A 25,984-nucleotide genomic window follows, 5' to 3' on the forward strand; every position below is an offset into this window, starting at 1 on the left:
ATACCTCATCTCTCCCCTGACACTGCCAACACTCCGGTAGAGGCTCTTGTCTATCTATCCAGAGTCTTACAATATTGCTGGTTGGTCAGCCTGCTTCATCTCTCCCTACTGCATTCTATCCTTCACTCAGCTATCAAATTGATCTCGCTGAATCACAGGTCTGACCATGCCACCTCCCACTCCCAATTCAATAAACTCCAGTGGTTCCCTATTATAAAATCCTTTGTTTGGCTTTTAAAGTCCTTTATAACTTGTCCCCTTCCTACCTTTCCTGTATTCTTATGCCTTACTCCATTTCCATGTACTCTACGATCCAGTGATACTAGCCTCCTTGCTGTTCCTTTCACACAACACCCAATCTCTTGACTCTGAGCATTTTCCTTAGCTATCCCCCATGCTGGAATTCTTTCCCTCATCTCCATCTCCTGACTTCAACTCTTAGTTAAAGAGTTCACCTTAGTTCACCTTTTACTAGAAGCCTTAGAAGAAGTTCTCCTTAATCTTAGTGCCTTCCCTCTTATCAATTTATCCAGCTCTAACACATTGCCTGGCATATAGTAGGTGCTTGTGTATTGATTGATCTAGTATATTTGTTTGTACAGAGTTGTTTGTAAGTTGAGAACAGGGACTGAGTTTTTTGTTTGTTTGGCCTTTCTTTATATCCCCAGTACTTTAAGTGTCTGGAACACAACAGGTATGTAATAAATACTTGTTGACTTCAAGAAAAAAAAGATAAAGAGTTACCCAGATAGCCAGCAGGTCCCCAGAGTTTGAGGGCATTTAATGTGTGCTATGACCTATGTGTTTGCTATGTAATACACTATTATTGCTGTTATACGTCATTGCTATACATGTTAGTAATACTAGTAGCTAACATTTATAAATATTCACTCTGTGCCAGGCACTATGCTAGGTAGGCTTTACACTGCACAGGCCTTACAATTATTTCCTCATATGCTCCTTACAACAACCCTGGGATGTAGGTGCTATCATCCCAATTTTACAGATGAGTTAACTGAAGTAAAAAAGGGTTAAATGACTTGCTCAGGGTCACACAGCTAGTGTCTGAGGCCAGATCTGAACTCGGGTCTTCCTGACTCCAGGACCAGTGTTCTATCCACTGCACCACCATGTTATATTGTACTATTGACCTATGTACAAGTTGTATGTTTCAGTATGTGAGCCACGCATTTGATCATAGCATTCAACTGTTGTTATGTGATACCATGTTTTTTGCACTGCATAAAATTTGTTTTCCTAGACTACTATATATGCCATTGTTATATAGATGTTATTTTGTGCTATGTAGTACATTTGCTTCCTGCAATGTTCACTGCATACAATTATATATGAATGCCATATACTAGGTTCTTACGTATTATTATAACTAGATAGCTGGGACATTTACTATCAGTGACTCTGTAATATTTAAGTTATGACTATGATCATAGATGTTAAGTGTACTCCGTGTAATTTCCAAGGACTGCAAATGTTTCATAGTTGGGAAGATAGGCAAGCAGCACATTTGTTAGTCAAAGAGCAGGCAGAATCCAGATCTCTTGGGGAAAAGTAATGAGATAAGAACTGAGGTGTAGGGCTTTTCAAGACTGGATTAGAGCTGACGTAAGGCATTGTTATAGGTTTACTATGTGCCAGATACTATGCTGAGCACTTGGAATACAAATTAAAACAAAAAGAAAGATAGTCCCTGCCCCTCAAGGAACTCATAATCTTATGGGGGAAGACAACACATAAAAGGGAGCTGAAAAGCAGGATGGGATGGGGCAAGGAAAGTACCTACTTGGAGGCAAGGTGAAAAAATAATCTAGAGAGTCAGACACTGAGCCAAGTTAGAGGAGAGCATGGAGTCAGTTTGCTTTTCATCTATCCTCACCTACTTTCCTGTGATAAACTAATTTTAGTAGATTTTATTGATATTTTGTTTACTATCATCCACATTTTCCAAAGCACTGCTCTCCTCCACCACCCCAAGTAATCCCTTATAACAAAATGAGAGGGGGGAAAACATTTTGCAAAAGTAACCAACACATTGGAAAATGAGGACATTATATGTGGTTTTCCACACTCATAGTTCTCTACCCATTCATCCCAGCACCTGGGGTGTCTAAAATTTGCCTAGCCCCCCTACTTAGGAGGCTACTCATTTCTCACAGGTATTGAGAATTATGTATGAGATACTCTATCTTTATTAAGAACAGTAAGGTAGCTAAGACAATGCAGATCTAGACAGAGCAACAAGGCAGCTTTGAATTCTTCAAAATTATAGGACATTCTTTTGATTTATGGTGAAGTACATTTTTTCTGATTTTAATTCAATGAATAACAAAGAAAATGTAAGATTCTCAGAAACTCAGATGTATCGATAATGATTATATATTACCTAAACCCCAAAACTGTAAACTGTGTGATTTAGAGGAAAGAATGCTGGACTTGGAGTTAAGAGAAAACGATGTCCAAATTTTGCATCTGTCATTATGGTGACAGATGTGTGAATCAGGGTAAGTCACTGCCTTTCTGAGTTGCTTTTCCCTTATTGATACAGTAGTGGGGATACTCGCATACTTCATCTTGACAGTTTTGTTGTAAGGAAAGCAAACCTGCTGCATAACTATGAATTGTTTGTTAGGAATAAATATAACTAAATATAAGTCCACACATAAAAAGAAAATTCATATATTCAAAGAATTTGCTATGAATATATTTAATTTTATTATTTTCATAAAAATAGCTTTAACATAAAATATATGGAGTAAATGAAGATTTAACAAGATTTATATTGTGTATATAATTATGGACTAGATTTTTATTCTAAGTAATTTTTAGGAAGAACTCCAGAACTCATTAGTAGTATTATATAGGAAATGAAGGATAGAAGCCTATTCCTCTATTAGTAATTCAGAAGAATAATAATCCAACATTGAGGAATGGAATTTTATTTTCCTTTTTTTTTTAAAGTACACACATTTTATGTGAAGTGAATTAAAAATTGAATTTTGGTCAGAAATTGAGTTCTTATACCAAACTGCTCATAAACATTATGAATATAATAAACATAAAAACAGAAGAATAGCCATATATATGTATATATATATATATATATGTACTTGGGATATCAATTAGAAAGATAGTTCACCTACACCAAAACAATGGTACAAAACATTAACATGACGTTTTAAAGGATCCACAATCATGTAAGCAAAGGATTGTTCATGACTTTTTATTGAAGGGTAGCACATACCATTTTCATCCTAAAAAACAAACAAATCAACCATAAATTACTATATACAAGACTGGATTTGAATTTTATTAAAATGCTTGAATTTAATATTTTTATCAAAGCTCCATAGAAATGTTAAAAAAAAGAACTTTGGAAAATAATTAAAGAGTTGTCATTTAACATTTATTGACAACATAGTGTGCTAAGTTTTGTACCTGAAAATTAAAATTCTTGTTTTCAATTAAATTAGACCATAATTTAAAAATATTCTTTTAGAGAATGGTAAACTCCCAAGATTATCTAATTTTATATTTTCTTTTATTTTTTGTCCCTTTTATGTCAGAATGGAAGCAGTGGGATTTGATCGACCTTAATTTGATAACAATGCTTTTCTCATGGCAATAATTTAGGTTATTGGAGTCAATGCTTAAAAGTATCTAGGATATTAAAATATTCTAGAATGTATGGTTTAAAAATTATGATTAGGTGCAAAAACTATGTGACTAATCTCTGAAGTAAGTAAAGAATACTGTTAGGAATAGGTAGTAGGAGTGATGGAAGGAAAATGGGAAAGAAAAAAAAGTTTGTAAAATAGATGACCCCCAAATAGGAGCACAATGCATCTGTAGCTTTAGTATAATCACACTTAATTAATATCTTAGTCTCACTGAATCACAGTAAGCTCACAGTGATTTCAGGGTCCATCTAATTTAATTCATACCTGAAGAAGAGTCATCTTTATGATAAATCCAACAGTCACAGAACCTTTGCTTATAGATCTCTAGGGAGGGGGACCCCCATAGCTATCCAAGACAGTCATTTTTGAAGAGCTCTAATAGGAAGATTTTTTTCTTTTTAATAAGTAAACCACAATTTCTCTTAAACTTCCACCTGTCATTCCTAGTTCTGCCATCTGGGACAAATTGGAACAAGTATAGTTTTTGTTTCACAGGACAACCCTTCAAATACCTAAAGAACACTATCATAACACTCCTAATTCTTTATTATTCTGGTTGCACTCCCCTGGATACTCCTCAACTTCACAAAGTCCTTAATAAAATATAACATCCTCAAATTGAACATAATACTCCAGAAGTATTCTGACTATGGCCTCCTTGTCCCTAGAAGTTTTGTATTAGTAAAGCTTAAGTTCAAATTATCTTTCTTGGCTGCTATACAATGCTGCTGACACATATTGAGTTTGTAGTCCACTATAACTCCCTGATCTTTTTTTTTTCAGACCTCTAGATCTCCTTGTACTTATACTTGTGAAACTGGTATTTTTAAAATCTTTTTATCTTTATTAATTTTTGTCTCACTAGATTTATCCCAACATTCTAAGCTACTGGCATATTTTTTAAACTTAGACTTTATTATATATGGTGGTATTTATCCTTCATCTGCAAATTTGACAAATTTGCCAGCTATATACTTTTATACAAATCACTGATTAAAAACTGTGGACAGCACAGGGTCATGCATGACTCTGGAGTAATCCATGGGAGACCTCGTTTCAGAATGACACTGAACCATTAATGAGTTTTGTTTGGATCTGGTCACTCACAGTTCTGAATCCACCTAACTGTACTAACTAATAACTAGAATCTGCTAGAATATCGTCAGGAATTGAAGTCTGCTAGGCTACAGTTTGCAGACTCTATTTTCATCCTTTTTTTTTTTAAAACAAATTTTGTTCTTTTTTGAATTCCACAGAACCTCTTTGATTTTTTGCACTTTTTCAAAGATCATTGACAGAAGCTCAAGTAATCCAATTCAATTCTTTTTTTTTTTTTGCTTTTCTTTTTGGAGAGCAATTGGGGTTAAGTGACTTGCCCAAGGTCGCATGGCTAGTTTTTGTGTTAAGTGTCTGAGGCTGGATCCGAAGCCAGGTCCTCCTGACTCCAGAGCCTGTTCTCTATTCACTGCACCACCTAGCCACCCCTCCAATTTAATTCTTCCAGCATGCAGGGATGTGTGCTAACTGGGTCTACTGAGTCACTGAAGGTAGTTTTGTGGTCTCTTCTATTTCCCTACTTATCTTGGGAATCATTGCTCATTAGTACTTTTATTCTCTCTTTTACAACCTGAAGATCATTCTCCTTGCCAGCAAAAAGAGAAGCAAAGTATGAGTTAAGCGGTCTGGCCCTCATTCTATCACCCCTTATTATTGATTATACATTCTTTCATACAACTTTTTTCCCTCTGCAATATAGTATTTTAAAAGACCATTTCTCCCTAAATGTAACGTTTGCTAAGACCTATTGAATACACTTAGTAATATCTCTTGTCATCTCCCTCTCCTTCCTATTCTCACTAAAACCGTCCTTATTAGAAATTTCATATAGACTATGACAACAGCCTCTGTAGCAGTAAGCACCCTAGCATACCCAGGGTGACTGCCAACACAAGTTATTAGATCTGCTTTTCTAAAGGAAAGCAACTCAAAATGGGTTAACATTCTTGCTTTAATCAAACATGTCCTTTACCTAGTTCGGGGAGAAAAGGTAAGTAACCTGAACTTCAGAGAATGCAAACAAGTTATAAGCAGACAGAGAAACAGACCAACAGACAGGGCTTCCAGCTGTCTGACCATTACATCCATAGCTAGTCAGTTACCAGAAAGGAAAGCACCACCATCTGGGTTTTCAAAGCTGGGGCGCTCAATGGCTGCCCAGAGTTTTATCTGGTCAAATCATACAACTCTTCTCAAAGTAAGCCCCAAAACAAAGTCTCACATCACGGTATATATAGCTTTCTCTTGGCTCAGAGAATATCACAACCCTCTTGACCCACAAAGCACCAAGGTGTGGGCATTCCTGAAAAATAAGCCTTCTGCCATAGGCTCCATGTGACCACATTCAGCCTATTAGGGGGCAGAGTATATTTTCAAATCAAGGAAGGTTCTCAAAGTCATTTAAGCCTATCAAAGGGCTTAGGGGCAGGGAATATCTTAAATTCCTATTCCCATAACAGCCTCCTAACTGGTTTCAGTTTCTTCCTTCTCCAGTCCATCCTACATAGAATTTTCAGATTAATCTTTCCAGTTTACTTTCTTATACAAAAACCCTTCAACTGAAGTCTAAAAAAACTTGGTCATGTGGTATTTAGGGTCTTCCATCCTTTGCAGCTGACCATCTTGTATTTGAAAGGCTATGGAAGAGGGATTAGACTTGTTCTGCGTGGTCCTAAAAGGGCAGAACTAGGAAGAGCAAGTGATAGTTACAGGAAGGAGGCAGATTTGGGGTCAACGTGATGAAAAACTTCCCAACAATTATAGATACCCCAAGGTAGACTGGGGTGGCCTTTGGGAGTAGTGGGCTCATTCTCTCTAGAGGGTCTTTAAGCAAATACTTGAATATACTTGTTGGGTATGTTGTGGCAGGGATTCTTATTGAGGTATGCACTGAATTAGATGACCCCTGGCTTCTCTCTCTCTTTTTTTTTTTTTGCTTTTTGGAGGGGGGAAGGTAGGGCAATTGGGGTTAAGTGACTTGTGCAAGGTCACATGGTTAGTTTTATGTTAAGTGTCTGAGGCTGTATTTGAACTCAGGTCCTCCTGACTCCAGGGCTGGTGCTTTATTCACTGTGCCACCTAGCCACTCCTGGCTTTTCTTTTAATTCTGACATTCTGTAACCCCTTTTCCAGCCTTATCTCCTCCTCCTCTTAAACTTAGTTTCCTCATTTGTTAAAAATGGGCACAGTTGTAGAATCTATCTCATAGGCCTGTGAGGATCAAATGCGATAATATATGTAAAGCATTTGCAAACCTTAAGGCACTATATAAATGTTAGCTGTTATTACTAATACTCCCTTAACACACCTTACACTTTAGCCAAACTGAACTAGAATGTCAGTGGCAGTGCAATGCAGCAGAAAGAGCCCTGGATGTAGTCAGAGGAAGTGGATTTGAATCTCAGCTCTGCTATTTACTACCTGTGTAGCCCTTGCCAAGTCACATGCTCTCACACTTATTCTACTCATGCTCATGCCTCTCCTTGTTTATTCCAATGTGCCTTGTGACCAACCTATATCCTTTATTCTAAGTCAACTCCCCTATATCCTCAAGCTTTTTCTCAATTGTTCCTTCCATACCTTCTATTTTTCTAAAATCTGACTTGCTGAGGAGCCTCTTTCATTCACTTGATGAACCCTGAGAACAGAATCTCAGAACTGGAAAAGACTTTAGATGTCATCTGGTCCAATCCATACCTGACCAAGAATACCTTCTACAATAACCCTCCCCTCCCCCTCCAGCAAAGGGTTTATCTAGGTTTTGCCCTGAGACATCCAATGAATGGGAAATTACTTCACTTCCCTGGCAGCACATTCCAATTCTGGATGACTTTAATTGTTAAAAATGAAAAAGAAGCAAAATAAGATTTGGATCATTCAGTCTTCTTATCTTTATAACAGAGGTACAAATTCTGTCTCTTATAGATATTTATGTATTTGCCTCACTCCCCAGAGTAAATGGTAATCTCAGAGGAAGGAATTATTTTTTACCAGGCTTCCACATAAATGACTGAGTCAATGAGGTAATCTAGGCCACGCCTTATTCATATCTGTTATTTCTTACATACTCAGTATTTTGTAGAAATAAAAATAAATTTCATAACGATTTTATTTGTTTAATGAATGGATAAATGAATGAACATTCTCCCAGCACCTAGCATTCCTAAAATTCCATCAGTAACAAGCACCTAAACGCTTGTCTATTCAATATTCCCTCAATCAACTTAGTAATGAATGTATATAAAGAGTAGCAGAATAAGACTTACGTATGCTGTAACCTTAAAGACAACAGAAGTAACACATATATTCTTGGTTTGAGGTTCTTTTATAACACTAGAATCAAAGAAAAACATTATATATTTTAGACATATATCTATATGCACTTTTATCTTTTATTTACATAGTTTTAGTCAATGGTAATTACAAATTTAGATACAATATTATCCTTTCATTCACTCTGGTCATAGAAATAACATATGAATAATCAATGTATTTAGTAAATGCCCTAAGTAAGAAGTTGCCCCTCTTTTATGTGATGACATGCTACATATCATTTAACAAAGCACATTTAGGTTTTTTTTTAAGTCGTTTATAGTCATGTCTGATTCTTCGTGACTCCACTTGGGGTTTTCTTGGCAAAGATATTGGAACAGTTTGCAAATTCCTTCTCTAGCTCTTTTACAGATAAGGAAACGGAGGCAAACAGGGTTAAGTGACTTGCCCAGGGTCACAGAACTACTAAGTGTCAAAGGCTGTATTTTTAACTCAGAAAAATGAGTCCTCTTGATTGCAGGTCTAACACTAACTACTGTACCACCTAGCTGCATAGAAAATCTATAACCAAGGTATTTATTCCTCCCTTTCCCAAAACTGGAATCATAACAGGATTCACATCAAGTGGTCAATCTAGATAGCTCTTGAACAGGTCTCAGATAAGGTGGTTCATTGGTTCAAAAATATAAGGGAAGCAACAGAGTAGAATATTATATCATAGTATTAGTACTATAAAGTATATTAGAAATAATTTAGTACATTTTACAGATAAAGAAACTGAACAGGTCTCAGATAAGGTGGTTCACTGGTTCAAAAATATAAGGGAAGCAACAGAGTAGAATATTATGTTATATTATTAGAACTAGAAAGTATATTAGAAATAATTTAGTACATTTTGCAGATAAAGAAACTGAAGACTGGAGAAATGAAAACACATACTAAAGCTGAAGAGAAAATTTAAGTTGTGAAATTTATTATAAAAATGACATATGTAACATTACTGCTAAGTATAAAAATATAAAGAAAATCAAAGATTCCCTAAAAGAATTTTAGTCTATGTATAGCATGGGGGTGGGGGTGGCACATAGGTAATTATTTTAGATTTGGATACTATTAGAGCACTGGATACAGAGTAAATGCTGGTTAGGGAGAAGAGAAGGATAGCTGATGAGTGCATGTAGGACTGAGGCAAAGCCAGCAAGATCTCAGGCTTACATGGCTTGTAGTGGTGGGGTAGAATGGATGAGAGTGGGCCACAGGAATGCTATTTTTAAGTGTTTGCAAATGGACAGTGTATATAGTGGTCAAACAAAGAATTCTGCTTTTGTTCAGACAATTAATCAGACATTAACATATTATGGTTTAGAAATATTACCTCACAAGATCCTTATAGATAGTCTTTGTCGTTTCCAGATATGGGCCAATTGTATCTTCATATTGACAAAGAAGTCCACCGAGGCAAAGATGTTTAAAAATACAGAAAAGGAACTCTTGACGATCTAATTGGCTGAATATCTCATATTTTTCTGAGTCTTCCATTAGTAAAACCTTACATAAGATGAGAAAATATGGTTTAATGTTAAGGTAACATTGGTTTAAGAATATGTGATGTTTTTGAAAATGTGTTTGTGTTCAAAATTTTTTTTGGAAAGATTTTTTTTTTTTTTTACAGATACCACAGGGTAGTGAATTTTTTGAAATTCCTGCATGAAGACCAAAAGCCAGAGCAATTTAGATGAGTATCTTAGCTGTTTTCCTTCTACCTTATCATTAGACATTTCATTGAAGGATTTCTCTAGCACCTGCCACATATAATTTCTTTTTGCTCCCACCCCAGGGCAGTAGCCTTATCAGTTAAACACGCTTTTTATTTATTCTTGGTTTTTAGCTTTGTGGTTGTTCAGTCTTTTCAGTCATGTCTGACTCTTTGTGACCTCATTTGGGGTTTTCTTGGCAAAGACACTGGAGTGATTTGCCATTTCCTTCTCCAGATTATTTTACAGATGAGTAAACTGAGGCAAACAGGGTTAAGTGACTTGCCCAGGGTCACAGAGCTACTAAGTATCTGAGGTCAAATTTGAAATCAGATCTTCCTAATTCCAAGCCTAGGGCTCTATACACTGCACCACCTAGCTGCCCTGGTTTTTAGTTCTCTTTGTTCCTATCAGCTTATCCTTTCTGTAACATATCTGGGCCTTAGTCTTCTCATCTATAAAAGGAAAAAGTTAGACTAGATGACCTCTGAGGTTCCTTCCTATTCGTTCACATGATGTTTACATGTAAAATGTATGTGCTGATCACTTATGGACTTATCAACTTGGTTGTGTTATGCATGTGTTTGTGTCTGTACACAAAATGTAACTAAAAAAAACCTCAGTTAAATGCCATAAAATTCTTCTACTGTTTTTCCATACTAAAATGTATTTTCATACTTTATTATTTTCTCCACATATTTTATATATATATATATATATATATATATATATATATAAAATTGTATATTTATTTTTCACATCTATGTGACAGACAATGGGTATAATGGACTTAAAGTTAAAAAGACCTGAGCTAAACTCCTGCCTCTGACCATAGTAGTTATGTGATCTGGGTCAAATCACTTCATCTTTCAGCAGTCTAGTCAAATTTCTAAGAATATATATTATAGGGGAGGTCTTGAACTTTACTGATAGAGGGAGTTTCTTTATCTGGGAATTCTCTATACCAGTGATATCACAGGTTTAGTCCTCATCCCTGTCCCTAAATTACAAAGAAGACATTATATGTCAGTATGTATACATGCACAAGAATATGTATTTATAGAATGTGTATGTCTGTGTGCATGTATAGATGCAATACACACACACACATATACACACACACACACACATATATATATATATATATGTATATACAGAGAGAATTGATGTGAAAGCACTTTTAAAAATGGTTTCCAAATGTATGGTGGTATAACTAACTAGCTGTGTTGGAATAAATGAGATTGTAGGCCTTGAGAGAACATCTGTTCCAACCCCTCCCCTTTTATTTTTTACTGATCACTAAGGTCTAAAGAGGTTAGGTGACTTGTATATGATCATATATAGTAAGTAACCAAGTCAGAATTTGAAAGTAGGTACTCTGATTGTAAATCTAGTATAGATGCCTCTTAAATAGTTATTAAATTGAATATTAGAAATCGATTCATTTGTAGTTAGGATGTGCCCTAAAAGAGGAAAGCTTGATTCAGTTTGATGTTTTAAAAACATTTCATCAGTAAACTCATAAATAATAGAACAGTATCAGTTTTGAGTCAATGAGAGTGTTTCTTTTGTTATTTTTATTTCAAACATCACTAAATATATTGTTTTTCATTAATTTGTTGTTTTAAAACTCTGCTTCAAGTCCTGGCCCTGTCACTGGTTATATGATTTTGGTCTAATTTTCCTCTTCTGTAAAATGAGAATAGCATGATGCAGCCATCTTACTTAGAGTTTTTGCAAAAAATCAATTGCTATATTATATACATATATACACACATATGTCTCTTTATCTACATGAACGTGCTTTTTGAATTGTAAAGTACTGCTCAAAAATAAGGTATTATTACAAACATGATAAAAGTATTAATAAATTTTATTGTTGTTAAGCCTTGGATCATACTGTCTTCTCTATTTAAGCAGATTGTCAATTTACAAACGGGCCCTGTCCAATCTCCAAAAAAGTCCTAGCACAGAGTATTCGCTTATAATTGTTTGTTGACTGAATAGCACATGTACAGGTATATGTGTGTATATATAGGTAAATTATGTCATTAAATGATCAGCAAATTATTAGAATGTAGAAGTTGACATTTCTCTTCTCAATCTAATGGTTTATTTAAACAATAGCTATTGTGAAATATAATACAGTGAAAGGAGCACAGCATTTGGAGTTACTGGAGCTGGATTAAAACTCCAGTTTTGGTCATTGCCTGTGTGACCTGGGGTCAAGTGACTTTACCTTTCTGGGTCTCTGTGCCTCATGTGAAATGACAGGGTTGGATTAGATGGCCTTAACTAAGGTTCTATCCAGCTCTACATTTATGATCTGTGATGACGAATCCTTATCTTTAAAAAATAATTTTGTTCAACCTAGAAAAATGGTAAGATTATGCTTCTGTTGCAAGGCTAACTGTTTCTAAATAATTTTTTGAAGTCTCTATTTCTAAATGGTTTTTTGAAGTCAGCTATTAATTAATGGAATAAACACAATATATTAGTCAGGGACCAACTGAGTACATAGCATAAAGATGGGAGAAGATAGAGTACTTACATAAAAAGTAAGGTGAGAACAGGAATGCCTAAATAGGTATAACACATTAATTTACTGTGTAGACATTAGATACTTTACAGATATGGCATATGCATAAGAAGTAGCATATACTGATCAGTGTCCAAGATATGAAGATTACTCTAAAAAATGCTGTAAAAGTTTGTTACTACTGTACTTACTTTTCTTAATTCATCAGAAATGAGGAAAGGATCACAAAAATTATCCAAACACTTAACAATATGTCCATTCTCTCGAACAATTTCTTCAGAGTATAATCGGTCAAAAAATGACATTGAAATTTGTGTGCAGGGAATATTTATGGCTTCAACTTTCTTTACTTCTGTTCCTGAAAGATGATATTTTACAAATAAGATAAGTTTACCTATTATCCTAAATTAACCCCAAAAGTAAAATTCCCAGAATATCATTAAGGGCCATAGTAAGTAAAATAGAATGTACTATCTAAGAATACAAGAATCTACTAAAATAAGACATTTCTTTAAGATTTATATTAAAGAACATATACATTCTTTTCCTTCTTCCCCAGTCATCTTTGGAAACAGACCTAGTAGTGGTATTGCTGGGTCAAAGGGTATAGGTAATTTACTAACTCTTTGGGCATAATTCAAGATTTCTCTCCAAAATGGTTGGATCAGTTCACAATTCCACTAACAATGAATTAATGTCCCAACATCCACTCCAACATTTTTCACTTTCCCTTTCAATTATTTTAGTCAATTTGGTAGGTGTAAAATATCGCAAGGTTGTTTTAATTTGCATTTCTCTAATCAATAATGATTTCGAGCATTTTTTTCACGACTATAAATTGTTTTGATTTCTTCATTGCAAAACTGTTTGTTCATATCCTTTGACCATTTATCAATTGGGGAATGTCTCACATTCTTAAAGATTTGATAAAGTTCTTTATATATTTGAGATATGAGCCCTTGACCTCAGAAACTTTATATAAAAATTTCACCCCAATTTTCTACTTCCCTTCTGATCTTGGTGACATTTGTTTTATTTGTACAAAAATTTTAATTTAATGTAATTGAAATGATCCATTTTATACCTAACTCATAAACTACTCATGTATCCATAAGTTCTGATAAAGAATATGTTTCATGTTCTTCTAATTTTCTATCTTTACATCTAGGTCACGTATCTACTTTGACCTCATCATGGTAAACAGTGTAAAATACTGGTCTATACCCAGTTTCTGTCATACTACTTTCCAGATTTCCCAACAACTTTTACCAAATAATGAATATTTATCCCAAAATCTTAAGTCTTTACACTTGTCTAATACTTGAAGTATTCATAATTTCCAGTACTTACTTAATTTTTGTAATCATTTAAAAAAAATTTAGCAAAAGGTTCAATAACAGACTAACTGAAGGGAAGTTTAGTGTCATTTAGGAAAAAAAATCTTGAATTATAGAATGTCTGAAAGTAATAAAATAAAGACTATATTTTCAGGGATTATTTCCATAGTATACTACTAGAGAATGGGATGAACTCACCCATAAAATCAAAGAGAGTAGGAGTATGGATTTGAAAATAGAGTTCAGGGGCAGCTAGGTGGTGCAGTGAATAGAGCACTGGCCCTGGAGTCAGGAGGACCTGAGTTCAAATCCAGCATCAGACACTTAACACTTACCAGCCATGTGAACTTGGGCAAGTCACTTAACCCCAATTGCCCTGCCTTCCCCCTCCAAAATAAAAAAGCAAATAGAATTCAACAGGTTGGTTATAAGTAATTCACTTGAAACATAAATATTCACATAGATTTATAAATGGAGTGGCTAGATCAGAATCTATTATGCTTCAGATGAACTAAAAAAAAGCAGGAAGCAATCAAGATTTTATACAATATTATAGAAATAGGGGCATGATAAGAAGAGGTAAACAGGGAAAATACATTATGCTTAAAGGCCCCATAGATAATGTATCAATATCAATACTTTGTGTGTGTGTATATGCACTGACTGACTGACTGAACAGAACAGCATCTAAATACTTAAGGAAATATTTAATTGAACTGTAGGTAAAAATAGTAAAAATATGATACCAGTAAACTTCAATGCACCCTTTTCATATGTAAACAATTCTAACAAGAAGATAAATAGGTAAGATGTTAAGGATTTATTTTTAAATTGTATTTCTCTAAATGTTTTACTAACAAAACAGAGAAAGAACAAATCAATGAACTGGGCACACAACTTAAAAAAATCAGAAATATAACAAATAACACTCCTCTAAAGATGAAATTAGAAATTCTGAAAATCAGAGAATAACAAAATTAAAGGAAAAAACCCCACATTAAACTGGTAAATAAAACTAGGAACTCTAAAAACAAACAAACAAACAAATAACCTGATTTTTTTTTTTTTGGCCTTTTGGAGGGCATTTGGGGTTAAGTAACTTGCCCAAGGTTACACGGCTAGGTTTATTTGTGTGGGTGTTAAGTGTCTGAGGCCGTAACCAAACTCGGGTCCTCCTGACTCTGGGGCCGGCACTTTACTCACTGCACCACCTAGCCGCCCCAAAATAACCTGGTTTTTAAAAAAGAAGAAAACCATATAGTAAAATTTATAACAACAGAGGAGGCAGTAAATGAAACTATCAGGAATTATTATGCCCAATTATACACCAATGAAACTGATAACTTAGATGAAATGGATGAATATTTACAAAAATACAAAACAGACAAATTGATAGAAGAAAAAGATTATTTAAATAACCCAGTATAAGAAAAATAAACTGAATAAGTCATAAACTTCCAAAAGGAAGAAAAAACAACACTCTTGAACCAGATGGATTAACAGGTGAATTCTATCAAATATTCAAAGAACAATTAATTCCTATATTATATAAACTATTTGTAGAAATAGGAAAAGAGGGGCAGCTAGGTGGCGTAGTGAATAGAGCACCGGCCCTGGAGTCAGGAGGACCTGAGTTCAAATCTGGCCTCAGACACAACACAAAAACTAGCCATGTGACCTTGGGCAAGTCACTTAATCCCAATTGCCCTCCAAAAAGAAAAAAAATAGAAAAAGAAAGGATCCTTCTAAACTCTTTCAATGATACAAATATGATCTTGATACCTAAGGGAGAGACAAAGATATGAAAGAAAACTTTAGATCAACATCCCTAATGAACATTAATGCAAAAATTTTAAATAAAATATTATCAAATAGCCTATAACAACATATTAAAAAAATTTATAAAGCATGACCATGTTGGATTGATATAAGGAATATAGTCAATGTAAGGAAAAATATAAACATCATAGACAATATTAATAACAAAATGAGAAAAATCCCACCTATTAATAGATACTGAAAAGACTTTTGACAAAATCCATCACTTGTTTCTCTTATAAAAACATTAGAAAGCATAGAAATAAATGGAATATTCCTTAATATAATATTTAAATCAAGATTTAGATTGATTTAGATATTTCTCTAAATGTTTTACCAACAAAACAGAGAAAGTACAAATCAATGAACTGGGCACACAACTTAAAAAAATCAGAAATATAACAAATAACACTCCTCTAAAGATGAAATTAGAAATTCTGAAAATCAGAGAATAACAAAATTAAAGGAAAAAACCCCATATTAAACTGGTAAATAAAACTAGGAACTCTAAAAACAAACAAATAACCTGATTTTTTTTTTTGCCTTTTGGAGGGCATTTGGGGTTAAGTAACTTGCCCAAGGTTACACGGCTAGGTTTATTTGTGTTTATTTGTATCTAAAATCAAGAGTGAACACTATGTCTAACAAAAAAAGTTAGAGGCCTTTACACAAAGATCACCATTATTATTTAACACAGTGATAGAAAATGTAGCAATAACACAAGAAAAAGAAGTGGAGAGAATAAAGATAGGCAAAGAGGAAACAGAACTATCATTTTTTGCAGATGATAGTTTACCTAGAGAATCCTAAAGCATCAACTAAAAATTAACTGAAACAATAAATTTAAAAAATTGTAGGTTATACAGTAAATACTCCTAAATCATCAGCCTTCCCATACACTACCAACAAAAAACAAATAGGAAAGAACAGAAAGAGAAGTTATATTCTAAATAACTAAAGAATACATAAAATATGACTTTATGAACCAAGTCATACCCAGGAAATTCATGAAGCAACTACAAAATATTCTTTAATGAAATATAGCCCTAAGTAATGGGAGAAATGTTAATTGCTCATATGTATGTCATACCATACAATAAACATGACCAAAATGCTTAAAATAATTTACTTACTCTATGACAAGTCAGTCAAACTACCAAAAGATTATTTTGTAGAACTAGGATAGGAAAAAATAATGAAATTCATCTGGAAGAATAAAAGATCAAGAATTTTAAGGGAAATGACAAATAAAAATGGGAAAAGAAGAGGGCCTAGAAGTTCCAGATAAAAAACTATATCAAATAATCATCCAAATAATATAGAACTGGTCAAAAAAAGAAAGAGGAAAATCAATGAAATTGATTGCATTCATAACAATGAACCACAGCGTTCAATAAATCTAAAGATCCCAGCTACTACAGTAAGGACTGATTAAAATAAACTGCTGAGAAAAATTGTCTGGAAGAAAGTAGGTATAGGGATGGCTAGGAGGCACAGTGAATTGAGCACTGGCCCTGGAGTCAGGAGGACCTGAGTTCAAATATGGCCTCAGACACTTGACACACTTACTAGCCGTGTGACCTTGGGCAAGTCACTTAACCCCAATTGCCCTCCAAAAAAAAGAAAGTAGGTATAGATTAACAGCTCACACAGTATACCAAGAGAAGCTCTACACAGATACATAATTTAGGCATAAAAGGTAATATTATTAGCAAATTAGAAGAGCAGGTGAGAAATTACCTTTCAGATATATGGATAGGGGAAGACAAATCATAATCAAACAAGAGATAGAGAGGACAACAAGGGATAAAATGGGCAATTTTGACTATAAAAAATTTGTACCAAAAACCCCAATACAGTTAAAATTAGAAGGTCAACAGGTAACTTGGAAAAAAAATCAATTTTGTAATCACTTTTTCTGATGCAGGCCTCATATTTAAGACACCTAAGGAAATGATTCAAGTGTATTAAGAGTAAGATACATTCCCAAACAGCTAAGTGGTTAAAAGATATGAAGGAAGGAAGTCCAAGTCAAAGGAAGAAGTTCAAGTTATCAACAACCATCTGAAAAAATACTAAGGCACTAATATTTATAGGAATTCAAATTAAAGGAACACTAAGGCTCCACCTCATATCCACTGGATTGGCAAAGATGACAAAACAGGAAAATAACAAATGTTGGAGGGGTTTTGGGTAAATAGCCACACTAATAAACTGTTGGTGGAGCTGTGAATTAATTGGTCTAAGAACTCTTAAAAGCATTTTGGAAATATGCATAAAAAGTTACTAAGCACTGAATGCTCACTGTTAGGTCTATATCCCAAAGATATCACAGAAAGAGAAAAAGGACCCATATATACAAAAATATTTATTAAAGGAGCTTTTTTTTGTGTGTGATGGCAAAGATCTGGAATCCGAGGGAGTTCCCACCTATTGAAAAGGGATGGGGTGGCTAGGTGGTGCAGTGAATAGAGTGCTGGCCCTAGAATCAGGAGGACCTGGGTTCAAATTTGACCTCTAACACTTACCACAAAAACTAGCCATGTGACCTTGGGCAAATCACTTAATCCCAATTGCCCTACCTCCCCCCCCCCAAAAAAAAAGAAAAAAAAGGGAGAATGGATAAAAAATTATGGTATATGAATGTAATAGAATATTATTAAGCCATAAAGAAATGAGTGGCTTCATAAAAACTGGGAAAACTTGTATGAGCTGACCCATAGTGAAGTGAGCAAAACCAGAACAATTTATACAACAACAACATAAAGCAAAACAACTTTGAAAGATTTAAGAACTTTGATCAATGCAATGATGAATCATAATTCCAGACAACTGAAGATAAAACTTGCTAACCATATCTCCTAAGAGATACAATATAGGCTAAAGAGTCAGAATGAGACATATAATTGTAGACATGGCCAATGCAGTAATTTATTTTTCTTGAATTTGTATATGGGTTACAATTTTTTTCTTTTTCTTCGACAGGGAAAAAAATGCTTATTAATTGAAAAAATTAAATGAAAAAAGAAGTGCAACAGTCAGCAAATATTTCCAATAAGCATTTATTTTCTTTCTCTCCTCTACCCTCCCCAAAGAGAAAAAGAAAAACAAATTCTTTGCAATAAATACGAATAACTGAGAAAAACAAATTCTTATATTGCCCATGTTTAAAAATATAAGCATCATTCTACATATTGAATCCATCATTTCTCTCTTTTCATTTTTCATCATTGGTTTGCTGAAACCATGGCTGGTCACTGCATTAATTGGAAATTTTATTAGGTATCTACTATGTACAAGGTACAGTGCTGGGTGTTAAGAGTTAAAAGACAAAATGAAAAAATCCTTGTCTTTTAAGGATTTCACAGTCTTCTTTAGAAGTCCTACTTTAATTCATAGTTAAGAATCATCCATATAATTAGGATGCAAATTACTTTAAGGTCATCAAAATTATTTTTCAATGTACTCATACTAATAATGGTGCTTAAGCTCCTTGAGGCAGAAATAAAAATTGGGTCCAACTGAGTCACATCAAGTCAGTTATATAAGGCTAAGATACCTGACAGCTATCTATGTTCTCAATAGAACTGTTATTTTTTTATATTTAATTTCTCAGTTGTATATACTTCCTGACACATTGCAGAATGCATTTCTGAGAAGGGGGAGGGGAAGGAAGGCAGCAAATAAGACATGAGAAATGGAAGATTGAAGGTAGAAGGAATAAAATTAAATCTATCTCTTTGACCTCTGCTTTTTTTTTTTTTTTTTTTAGCAATTGGGGTTAAATAACTTGCCCAAAATAACGGCCAGTTATTTTGTGTGGGTGGTAAGTATCTGAGGCCAGAACCGATCCCGGGTCCTCCCAACTCCAGAGCTGGCACTCTTACTCACTGAGCCACCTAGCCACCCCTACCTCAGCTCTTTTTGCCAATGATTTCTGGTTGCAAAAGTCTAATGGTGATGTTACTTCTTTCCCTGTAATTTTCCTTCTTTCACTCTAGTTCCTTCTTTGAGCCTTGGAGTTGAGATTTCACTTCCCAACACAGAGTCAAAGAATTGTAAAACACCTTAAAGGTCATCATGCTTACTCCAGCTTAGCCCATGGTCCACTAACTTTGGGGTGCACTGAAATAGAGATCAGTGGACTTGAGCTATTTTATCCCAATTTCACAAAAAAATTTTTTCCAGTATAGTGACAATGTCCTGATGACACCATGACTCTAAGTTATCTCATCTTGGGACTTTTCTTTGGTCATATCCTACACCTGATGAGGTATTCCATTAAGCACCTAGATACAACAAAAATCATTTAATTCCATAACTCCATGAAGTATATAGCAAGTAAATAGACAACAAAGTAAGTGTGGTTTTAAGGAACTTATTTAAAGTCAACATAAACAGTTTATGTTTTATTTCAACTTTTTCCCTTGCAAAATTTTGCTTTATACTATCTACAGAAAAAGGGTTTTCTAGGTAAAGATATTTTAGTTCAGCTTTGTCTAAATCATCATAAGTTCTTAGTTGCAAATGAGGTTTTATTGTATCCCAATTTCAGCTTGTCTTGCTAGATCTTTCTATTTCCTGCACTCCCTCCCAATTCATTCAATCCTGTATTCTGAATATCCTATTTATTTCTACAAAAAGGGGTCATGAAAAGGGTGGGGAGTTCTGTCAGAATTGGAGCTTTGTGGTATCATGGGAAATGTTGTGCTTTCAGTCAGGAAACCTGAATTTGAATCCCAAGTGATCTTAGGCAAGTCACTGCACTTCCATTGGGCTTCAGTTTTCTCTTATTTAAAATGAGGAAGTCCATGCCAACTCTGTCTCTTATTAATTCACTCCAATTCACTCTGGAACTCAAGGATTGGACAATAATAGGTCCTTGCCAAATCACCACTTAATGATTATTTTGGGGGGCCCTCCTAGCACAGAGTGAATGTAAATAGTAACGGCTTCTCTTTTAGCCCATAACTCTGAGGGTCTTCCCCTTCCAGTTTGATTTTTTTTTTTTAATTAAAGGGGCCATCCCTTGACTCACTTTTTAAAGAGGTGGTGCCTCACCCAAAATGAGAACCTGAAAATACCTTAGCTTAAAAGGGCCAAGGTCTCCCACTGAATCCTGTGCCATCTCCAATTATCCTTATCAATATCTGGCCACTGGACCCAGATGGCTCTGGAGGAGAAAGTGAGGCTAGTGATTTTGCCCAGCCCTCACTCGAATCAAAGTTAACTGCAAGTCATGTCATCATCTCCCAGATGTTATGGTCTTCTTCTAGAATGAAGGAGAAACCACAATGCCTTATTATTACCTATTATTAGAAACAGGTAAAGGAACCCCATTCAGTTACAGAAAGATATCTATGATTAATATTGAATATTGTTATTGTCAATGCCACTAGCTAAATCAATTCTGTTTGTACATATCTTATATGAGGGTTTTGTTGTTTTAATTCCCAGTGGCAAACAATGGAGAGGCAGTGTTTCCCTGCGTTCCCTTGTTCCACTTATGCCAGTTTACTGATAGTTTGATTTGACTCCCCTTTTGTGCAAGGAGAGGACTAGGCTATGGCAATCAATGATGGTAGCTCAGGACCACAGATTTAGAATTGGAAGGAACAGTTGGAGTTCACCTAGTCCAATCTCTCCCAACACCCCTCATTTTACAGATGATGAGGATACTAAGACCCAAGGAGGTCAAGCAATTTGCCCAAAGTCAGTCAACTAGCATTTATGAAGAGTCTACTATGTGTCAGGCACTGGGAAAACAGTTAATAAGTAAAAATTATGATAGTGAGCATTTATTTATTCTTTATGATTTGCACAGTACTTTATAAACATTATCTCATTTAATTTTCACAACAAACTCTGGGAGGTAGGTGCTATTATTCCCACTTTACAGATGAGGAAACTGAATTAGAGGTTGAATGACTTTTCTAGGAAACACAAAGTAAGTAGTTTATAAGAGGTAAAATTTGAACCCAGGTCTTTCTGACCCTAGTGCATGATATACTCTAGTCTTCTAACTATGAAATTTCAGTGTCTGCCAGAAAATATTGGAAACCCTATATAAACCTTGGGTGGGCTGCTTTGGAGGTAGTAGAAACAAAATTTCCCTGAGAGTAAAGCATAAAGTAGTAACTATAAAAAACATGCTGTTAGTTGAATGGGACACAACCTTCAATGATTTCTGTGGTAAAATCCTCTGGTTTTGTTAGGAGGTAGCTAAGACCCATAGTACAACACAGAGCACATTTGATAGACTAGTAACCAAAAGAGATGGGGCTAGAAATAAATTACCTGTTGCACTACTACCAAAAATTTACTGTATATATATTAGTGACAATTAAGAGAAAGGGTGACTGTGATGTAACCATAACCCTTTGATCACTCCTACAGAGGCAGTGGGTGGGTTAGAGCACTGGACCTGGAGTCTGGAAGACCTGAGTTCAAATCCAACTTGACAAATTACTAGCTGTGTGACACTAGGCAAATCCTTTAATACTAGTCTCCCTCAGTCCCCTCATTTGTAAGGTGGGGATAGTGATAGCACCTACATCCCCAGATTGTTGTGAGGATAAAGTGTGACATTTGCAAAGCATTTTGCAAACCTCAAAGCACTATAAAAATGTTAACTATTATTATTATTATTATTATTATTATTACTGCCACTTTAACTTAGGTCTGGTACACAAGGAAGGGATACGAGTAGTACTGCTACTGTAATAGTTGTCATGAGATAAAAAGGCCCTTCACCAGGGTGGTGGCAGTGTCAGAGAAGAGAAGGGTAATGTTTCAAAGATACTATGAAGAGAACTGAACAGTGGATTAGATGAGAGAGAGAGGGAGAGGGAGGGAGGAAGAGAGAGACACACAGATAGAGAGAGAGAAAGAGAGAGACAGAGACAGAGACAGACAGTGAGCTTGAGTGACTGGGAGTATGGTGGTGGCTTTGACTGTAAAAGGAAAAAGTGGAAGAAGGTAGGGTTTGGGAGAAAATAATGAGTTTGGTTTTGGACATGTTGAGTTTAAGGTGTCCACAGGATATCTAGTTTGAGATGTCCACAGTTAGAGATATGAGACTGGACATCAAGACAGAGGTTGAGAAATAGATAAAGGATAACTAGATCTGAGAATCATAATTGATTATTATTAATTAAGACTAATTGAATTTAAACATAATTGAATCATCTCTTATGAGATCACCAAGTGAAACAGTATATATGGAGAAGAGGGCCCAGGACTGAGCTTTGGAAGACTCCCACATTAGAAAGTATGACCTGGAAGAAGAAGTAGCAAAGGAGACTGAGGAATGGTCAGACAGGTAGAAAGAGAAAATCAATTAAGAGCAATATCATGAAATCCCAGACAGAAGAGAATATCAAGGAGAAGAAAATATTCAGCAGTATTAAAGGCTGCAGAGGTCAAGAAGGATGAAGACTGAGAAAAGGCAATGAGATTAATTAAGAGATCACTGGGTATTTTTGGAGATGCAGTTTCCACTGGATGAGGTTGTTAGCCTGCTAGCTGAGACTTTTGAGAGTAAGAATAAAGAAAGTGGCTGCACTAATTGTAGGAGGGCTTACTGAGTTTAACCAAGAAAGGGAGGACAGTTGTGGGATGAGAGCTATGGAGGAATGAATGGATCAAATGAGGGTTTTTTTGAGAATGTGGTAGACACGGGCATGTTTGCAGGCAGCACGGAAGCAAAAAAAAGAGATCAAAGATAAATCAGAGTGGGGATGAAAGTGGAGGCAATCTGCTGAAGAAGACAAGATGGAATGAGATCAAGGCATGGGGCTTGCCTTGGCAAGGAACATCATCTCTTCTGGAGATATTAACTGAAGGGACATGAAAGATATGGAATAAGGGGAGAAGAGGGAGTTCTCAGCACATGCCTCTTTTTTTCTGTGAAAGGTGAGATTCTTAGCTAAAAGTATGGAGGAAGGGAGGAGTCAGGAGGGACAAAAAGATTAGGGAAAGCAGCTGTGGTGAGAACATTAGTGAATTGATTATGGAGCTGTAAAAGAAACTCTATAAAGTAATTTTACATCTGGGAAATGGAAAAGGACTACCTTGCAAAGATGGTGGAGTAGAAACGGAACCTCCATGAGCCTCCGGCTCCCACCACCACCAATCCATGTGAAAGGGGACTCTGAACAAACTTTGGAGCTACAGAAACCAGAAAATGATACAAAGAAGCTAACCTCCCACTGAGGACAGCCTGGCAGGCCGGCAGGAATTGGCCAGTGCAGTGTTCTGGGAGCCGAGCCCAGCCTTGATCACCAGTAGCTGTGGGCATTTCCAGAATTATCAACATATAGATGCAAAGGACAAAGTGAGAGGTCAGTGTAGTGCAGACTTTGAGACCCAGTAGTTGGGAGTGCATTGGCTTTTGCCCCTGGGGCGAGAAGCCACTGAGGGCTGCAGCACAGCCGCCACGTGGCAGCTTCAGCTCTTGGCCTGCAGAGTGTAGGGGGACCAAGTGACCAGTCTGAGGGGTGATCACTCGTGCTTTAACCTGCTTGAATCTGGATTGTGGTCTAGGGTGGAGCTCCTGGGGTGTGTGTCCAGCTTGCCAGAGTGTGTGGAGGCTTCAGAGAGGGCACCAAACTAATACCTCCGGCAGCTGAGAAAACCCCAGCATTTGGTACAAAGCTCCCCGGTCTAGTGGCAGAGTCCTACTGTGGCGAAAAGCCCAAAAGTCAAGTAATTGAGTGGCAACATGACCAGGCAAAGGAAGCAAAGCAAACAGAAGAATCCAACATTAGACTCCTATTTTGGGAACAAAAAGGATCAAAGCATGGAATAGGAGGAAGACAGTGCAGTCAGAACTCCTGCACCAAAAGCTTCAAAGGAAAATACAAGCTGGTTATAGGCTATAGAGCACTTTAAGAAACAGATAAGAGAAGTGGAGGAAAAATTGGGAAGAGAAATGAGAATGATGCAAGAAAATTATGAAATGAGAGTCAACAGCCTGACTGAGGAAAATAACACCTTAAAAAATAGAGTAGCTCAAATGGCAAAAGAGGCTCAAAAAGGCAATGAGAAGAAGAATGCCTTAAAAAGCCGAATTTGCCATATGGAAAAAGCATCTCAAAAGCTCACTGAGAAGAATCATTCCTTTAGAATTAGAATGGAGCAAATGGAAGCTAATGACTTTATGAGAAATCAAGATGCTGTTAAAGAGATCCAAACAAATGAAAATAAAAGGCAATGTGAAAATATCTCATTCGAAAACCACTGACATGGAAAATAGATCCAGGAGAGAGAATTTAAAAATTATTGGACTACCTGAAAGCCATGATCAGAGAAAGAACCTAGAAATCATCCTCCAAGAAATTCTCAAGGAAAACTGCTCCAATGTTTTAGAACCAGAGGGCAAAATAGAGGTTGAAAGAATCCACCGATCACTGCCTAAAAAAGATCCCCAAAAGAAAACTCCTAGGAATATTATAGCCAGGTTCTGTAATTCCCAGATCAAGGAGAGAATATTACAAGCAGCCAGGAAGAAACAATTTGAATATTGTGGAAACACAATCAGGATGACACAGGATCTGGCAGCTTCTACACTGAGGGAATCACCTACCCAGCAAAACTGAGTATCATGTTTCAGGGGAAAATATGGTCATTCAGTGGAATAGAGGACTGCTAAGCATTCTCGATGAAAAAACCAGAGTTGAATAGAAAATTTGACATTCAGATACAAGAAGCAAGCATGAGAAGGTAAAAAGGGAAAAGAAATCATAAGGAACTTATCAAAGTTGAACTATTAACATTCCTACATGGAAAAATGGTAATTGCAACTGATGAAACTTTTCTCAGTATGAAAATAGTTGAAGGGAATAGAAATATATATATATATATATATATATGTGTGTGTGTGTGTGTGTGTGTGTGTGTCTATATTGGAGGGTATACGGGCATATGAATACATATGTGAATTTGTATATATATATATATGTTTACAGGTATACATAGATAAAGGGCACAGGACCAATTTAATAGGAAGGGATGATACTTATTAAAAGGTGAAATTAAGAGGTAAGGTATCAGTCTTTTACAATATATCTACTATGTTAATGTTTTGCATTAGCTACACATGTACAACCTATACTGAACTGCTTATCTTCCCAGTAAGGGTGGGTGACTAGGGAGGAAGGGAATGAATCTGGAACTCAAAGTTTTAAAATCAAATTATATATATATATATATATATATATATATATATATATATATGTATATATACACTATTATTACCACTATTTTACATGTAATTGGGAAATAAGATATACAAGCACTGGGGCATAAAGATCCACCATGCCCTAATGAAAAAGTCAAAGGGGGTATGGGAGAAGATATTTGAGAGAGCAGATTGGAGGAGGGGATATCCTGTGAGACTGCTATTTTGGGGCGGTGGGTAGGGGAAAAACAGGGAGAAAATTTGTAACTCAAAATCTGGCGGAAATGAATGATGTAAATCTGAAGCTAGTAAAGCATTTGAAAAATGAAAAA

At 35.5% G+C, this 25,984-nt stretch overlaps 1 protein-coding gene across 1 annotated transcript in view; it reads right to left on the minus strand.

Annotated features, from left to right (window-relative positions):
• Positions 1 to 2,706: 2,706 nt before the first annotated feature.
• The window catches only part of CFAP300 (cilia and flagella associated protein 300), a 36,909-nt gene continuing 13,631 nt past the window's right edge, over positions 2,707 to 25,984 (minus strand). Inside the window, exons 4-7 of the mRNA XM_069080000.1 lie at positions 12,509 to 12,675; positions 9,400 to 9,572; positions 8,018 to 8,084; positions 2,707 to 3,269 (exon numbers count right to left, since the gene is read on the minus strand). Coding sequence (XP_068936101.1) covers positions 3,138 to 3,269; positions 8,018 to 8,084; positions 9,400 to 9,572; positions 12,509 to 12,675 — 539 coding nt within the window. The 3' untranslated portion in view covers positions 2,707 to 3,137. The remainder of the gene's footprint in view (positions 3,270 to 8,017; positions 8,085 to 9,399; positions 9,573 to 12,508; positions 12,676 to 25,984) is intronic.

The sequence above is a fragment of the Petaurus breviceps genome, unplaced genomic scaffold (assembly GCF_028583685.1).
Source record: "Petaurus breviceps papuanus isolate PSGF00001 unplaced genomic scaffold, PetGlider_PUasm1.0 91133, whole genome shotgun sequence".
Lineage (NCBI taxonomy): Eukaryota > Metazoa > Chordata > Mammalia > Diprotodontia > Petauridae > Petaurus > Petaurus breviceps.